Consider the following 5665-nt stretch of genomic DNA (forward strand, 5'->3'; position numbering starts at 1 on the left):
ACATTGATATAACCATCAATTATAAAATATAATGGGGCTAATTTCATAAAATAAGCAAGTAACTGAAATTTTTTTCAGATTTCACCGTAAAAAAAGGGTTAATTCGGCATGTTGGCCAAGGTTGCTGCAACTACAACATGGCTTTTCATAAACTAGGAATCCAGACGGTTAAAATGAGACCAGTCCCAGCTTGTTATAGGGGTGCACTTAATTTTTGGGGTCTCGGCCGCTGCACTATGAGTGCACACTGTGAAAAATATATGCAGCATGGCAAACCAAACCTTAGCCTATTGCACAATAACTATATCTTTGCCAGCAAAATAAGTGTTACAGATGTCCTGAAGCAAATGTCATTTTACAATCTTGACTGTGTCAAATTCCCTAGGATTACCAGGTAGCATCAAAGTTTCTGCATGCTGGTTAAGCATAACCCTGCTGATTTGTCAATATGGGTACATTAATGTCAATGTAAAATTACTTACCTAACAATAGTGATTCCAAGCCTATTAGCAAGACAATGTTCCAGTAGAGGTGGGCAGCCTTTGGTGTTGGTAGCAAGAGGGTTGCCATACAAAACAAGCTCCGTGAGCATTGGGTAGGATGCAATAGCTAAGAGACACTTTTCATCTCTCACCTGTAAAAAAGATAAATGCATATATTACTAAATATTTGCAGTTGGGCGTGTAACATTTAAAAGGCACTTGCCCAAGATGTTGCACGTACTCAAAAAATTTAGTTTTGAACACTGTACATACTTGATTTATTTTTGAGTAAGAAGCAAACAAATAGAAATAGTAATGCAAAAAATTTTCTTTTCACTCTGCTTCATCAAGATCATCATCCAATACGAAAAATCTCTTAACAGTATAGTAGCTGAGTTAAGCTCTTAGGTCTTAGTAGGTTTTAGAAGCTAGAACTCTCAAAGTGATTTCTCACAGTTCTGTTCTGTATCTGATCACCAGGTGCAACTAAGATGTTTCACAGTCTAATTTATTATCCTTATAACGTGTAAATTAAATTATGTAAACAGCTGCATGTCCACATCCATTTGCCAAATCAAGAGAGCTGGCAGCTCACAAGTAACGTACCGATTACCTGCAGCTACAACGTGACTTTTGAAATAATGTATTTTTATATTCTCTATGTGCATATATGCACATTTCATTACCTTATTGCAAGAGAGATCTAAATATTGCAGGCACGGAAATGCTGGTTTGCTGATGTTAATATAGTGTTCTTCGTTTTCATTCTTGAGCAGACCTAGGTTTTCTGTTGGTTGCTTCTCCTGGGCTATACCAGAACTTTCACCTAGAATTTACGAGAGGTGTAATGATACACTAGGGTCACAATATGATACACATCGCGATACACAGTCAGAAAGATAATATATATAATATGTATTCTAATATTATTAGACAAAGTAGCTAAATACAAAGTAGACCCAAATACACTCTTAGAGAAAGAGTAGACCAAAAACTAACTAGGTAGATGAAAGTAGACGAAATGGCACTATTAACCATTCTGAGATTAGATGAAATGGGAGTAGATGAAAAGGGGAGTTGCAAAAATGGGAGTAGACCAACCGGGATGTTACCAACGTAATAGACTAAAATACAAATACATACTATTTTTTTGTTTCAGTTGCAGGTTGGTCGTTATCGTTTCCTTACTCTCATGGCTGTGGGGTTTTATGCAAGCAGGAGTCACTGCATGTTTGACAACCTGGAGAGATAGTCCCAGGTAGTTCATTGCTCCTATGTATTGTGCGCTTCTACTCACAAAGGCTTGTGCATCATTAGAATCGTGCAAACCTGCATAGGTAACAAATACTAGCAGAAAACACAGTTGAGTTGCATGTAGATAAATGATGTATAGTATGTGAATAAAGCATGCAAGTATGTAATAACTAATATGCAAGTAAATTATGTGAAGTAAAATAATCAAATAATTAGGATTATCTATCTCAACTTGTGCCATGTTCTGAAGCATCACTATATTTATTTTGTTTACCTTAAGATGTTTTATTTGGCAAATAGCAGGTCGTTTTGCTTTCTTAGTTATCAATTTTCTTAAAACAAAGAAACTGCATGATTTCACTGGCAGGTGCTTCTGTGTAGCTATAATATGTGCTCATTGTGCTGCCTTCCCCACGGTGTGAACATTTGAAACCAAGTTTTGCTAGTCACCAGACTTCCCAATAATTTGCCAGCATATTCCAATTATCAATTGGCTGGCACTAACTTCATGTGCCAAAATACAGAACTCATCTGTGAAAATCAAAAAAAGCAACCAAATGTGGCCAATTTATATGCCAAGGGGTGCTTAAAATTTAAAGTGCTCTATTTATATAAACATGGTTATCAAAGCACACCTTTTTCTGCACTATGCTTACCTTGATTGGATAGTGCTGTAATGGTCGTATGCCTTGTTGCCTTCTGTGTCCCCTTGTTTACCTTTTTGTGCAAAACAGTAAGGCCTTTCACTTCATCTGCTTTAAAGCAGCTGTCTTTGATCGATAGATGTGGCACAGCACACAACCCATTTCCTCTGAGGTTTAGGTGTTTCAGCCTTTAACATATCAGTGTAAAATTAAGATTAATCTGTTATATTGATAGCTTGATATATATGGTAAACTGAGTGATAAAGAAACTACACATAAATAGGGGTGCGACAGATCTTGCATCCCATGGGATAGTTCTAGCAGGAACCACAATTTCTCAGTTGTGGTTGGGCCTGAAATTGCCACCACAACAATTAAGCAATGGGAACTTTTTAATGAAATATTGCACAGACCTTGGACAGATTAAAAAGACAAGCGTGAACCAGATATGAAATCTAACAGTAGGTGCACTTTACTGCATTAATGAATCTGCATTGACATGTAGAGTTTCTTTTATTACCTTGGTAGTCCTGCTAGACAGAAAAATGTTGATTCGCCACTCAGATAATTGGATTCCAGAGTAAGTTCCTCTAAGCTTCTAAAGTATGCTGATCCCCTGCATCAGTAGGTATGTAATACATGGCACACATAATTAAACTATAATTTAGTTAGAATTGCATATACTGCTACGTTACATGCATAAAACGAGCCAACCATACCCGTGCCAGTCTCTAACAGCTAAATTTTCTGGCAGAGTAGAAAGCTGGTTTGAAGATAAGTTGAGAATCCGGATACACTTTAGTTTTCCCAGGGCCAATATATCAGCATCGCAGAGGTTATTGTAAGCCAGGTTCAGAACCTAAAATTCAAAATACCAAAAATAAAATCCAACTTGCCGTACAAGCATGTGAGAAACAGTTGATCATGAGCCACTTGCTAATATGAAATAGTTTTGATTGTAAACGTAATAGATGAAAATGTTTGTATAGAAATATTATAAATAGAATTATTAATATCACAAGTGAAAAAAATTACATTATTAGCTAAAGCACGAATGATTGAGAAGATTCTCAAGGATAACGATTAGTAAACATAAATTTTCTCATTTTCTCTATCCTTCTGAATATATGAATGTTTCAACCTCCTATCATTACAATGCTCAACCAGGGTATTTTACTAATATTCTTGTACAATTAGAGGTTTAAATGAAATTATGCGCATTTTGCAAACATTTACTATTCTAAATAACAACATCTAAAATGGCCGGTCTTTTGGTGCCGTCGACAGTTAGAACCGAGTTTGCGGACATAACGCAAGATGCTACAAACGATTCACGATCCACGGAGCCACGGAAGAAAACTGGAGAAAGAAGAAGAAGATTGGAGAGAGATAAAAGGAGAGCGGACGAGAGAGCAAGAGAGACAGAAGAAGAGAGAGAAGGAGAGACGGAAGGAAATAAGGCAATGCCGAGACGCCAGAGCAGACAGAGCAACGGAAGCCGAGAAAAGAAGCTGGAAGAAAGAAGAGGAAGATATATAATGCCGTGGTAAGTGTTGCAGTTTTCCTAGTATAAATTTCGCTGTGCTAACGCTGTTTACTGTCGCCTGACTGCTAAGTATACTGACGATATTGCCTGTGCGGACGGTTTGTGCCACAATAGAGCGTTATAGGGTGCATAGAGTCTAGAGAGCGTTACACGGGCTAGGATAGATAGCCGTGGCACGCGTGTGATAAAGGGCGAAGAGGGCCCTACGCGAACGTATCATGCGTCACGTTTAATGCATGGAAACGAGGTTAGCATACGCAGCTAAAGTTATGTCTCTGTAAAGACAAATCGCGTACATGGTCCGAGAGAAGGACTACGGGGGATTTTTGTCACAGCATATATACGCTGGGAATCCTCCACATAACGTGTCAGGGAGCACGGAATATAGATACGCTAGATGTGTAAGCACCCTAAGATACTAGGGCGTACCTGAACGATATAAGGATTCGTTCAGTCACGCCATAAGGAAGGCACAAGAGATAACCGTATGATATATAGTTATGCACAGGTGTATAGTTCGATACTATAGAAGGCTGGCGACGTGGTAATGGCAAGCACAGATGATGTTATTTTGAGAAAAGTGTGACGCTGAATACGGCAGAGTATATTTAGTTAGGAACATGGCATATATAATGGCAGGGTAATCAGGGGTGTATCCAGGATTTTTTCTGGGTGGGTCGTGATCATAATTTTTTGGACCTTTTCACAATGAAATAGCAGCAAGATGTGATTACAATGTCAATACAATCAGGGGCGTGTACAGGATTTGTACCAGGGGGGGGTCTAACCGTAACCCAAACTGCCCTCCCCCCGAAAATTTTTGAAATTAGACCTCCTTAGATGCGTTTTCTGCGCGAGCAGGGGGGTCCGTCCTGTACACGCCCCTGACAATTTAATTAAAACCAAAAAATTTTGTTTCAAAAAAAAATTTATCAGTTTAAAAAAAAAGTTTTCTGACTCAGTTGAAAACAGAGTTTTTTGAACTTTTTGTCTTTATCTTGTCTTGTCTTTGTCTCTCTTTTATGAAACAAAATTTTGTTTAAAAAAAGGCTCAGTTTCAGAATTGCTTGGAATTTACGTCACGCAATTGGCAATGTCTTTGGACTCATTGCTGGTACCTGATCTTTTTCATTTATGTCATTGTAAAAATGCCCTCGAAAAAAAGTCTTTGGAAAAAATGTGGACCTTTTAAAATTTTGGGGGGTCGTACGACCCTCACGACCCCCCCCCCTGCATACACCCATGGGGTTGTTTAAAGATCTTGAGGAGAGGGGTATTACGAGTGACCTGGGTTTCGATGTATGTGATTGATCACACATACCTTGAAGGCATATGGTCATTAGTGATATTCGTTGTGGATGGAGCTATACGTACTCCTGGGGATTTTTGTTTTTTTCAGTGATGTTATGATATCTACTTTCTTTCATTGTATTTATTGCGCATTTTGGTATTTCAAGGTGTTGTGTTGTGGGGTATTGCAAGGGAGACGTGTGTTGTTGTTGTTGTTTTCTCGGTATATTAAGCAATGAACAGTTTAGATCATGGTGGTTAGCTTGGCAAGTCGGGTCAAGCATGTGGATTATATCAAAGTGGTCAGTGGGATGATTTCACAGGGCTGTGTATTCCATCGATCTGTGTATCTGTGTATCGATGATGCATTATAGCAGGAGTGTATAATAGGGAGGAGTGTGACATCAATAAACAAGGGAAATTCGTCATTTACTAGCCTTATAATACCT

General features: G+C 38.3%; 1 protein-coding gene across 1 annotated transcript in view; it reads right to left on the reverse strand.

Moving 5' to 3' along the window:
• LOC106806843 (leucine-rich repeat-containing protein 32-like) overlaps positions 1-5665 on the reverse strand; it is a 20872-nt gene that overhangs the window by 11683 nt on the left and 3524 nt on the right. The window contains exons 3-8 of the mRNA XM_014808969.1: positions 3100-3239; positions 2901-2996; positions 2393-2568; positions 1626-1811; positions 1169-1308; positions 483-634 (exon numbers count right to left, since the gene is read on the reverse strand). Of these exons, the coding sequence (XP_014664455.1) occupies positions 483-634; positions 1169-1308; positions 1626-1811; positions 2393-2568; positions 2901-2996; positions 3100-3239 (890 nt within the window). The remainder of the gene's footprint in view (positions 1-482; positions 635-1168; positions 1309-1625; positions 1812-2392; positions 2569-2900; positions 2997-3099; positions 3240-5665) is intronic.

This window comes from Priapulus caudatus, unplaced genomic scaffold (assembly GCF_000485595.1).
Source record: "Priapulus caudatus unplaced genomic scaffold, Priapulus_caudatus-5.0.1 Scaffold182, whole genome shotgun sequence".
NCBI classification, from domain to species: domain Eukaryota; kingdom Metazoa; phylum Priapulida; class Priapulimorpha; order Priapulimorphida; family Priapulidae; genus Priapulus; species Priapulus caudatus.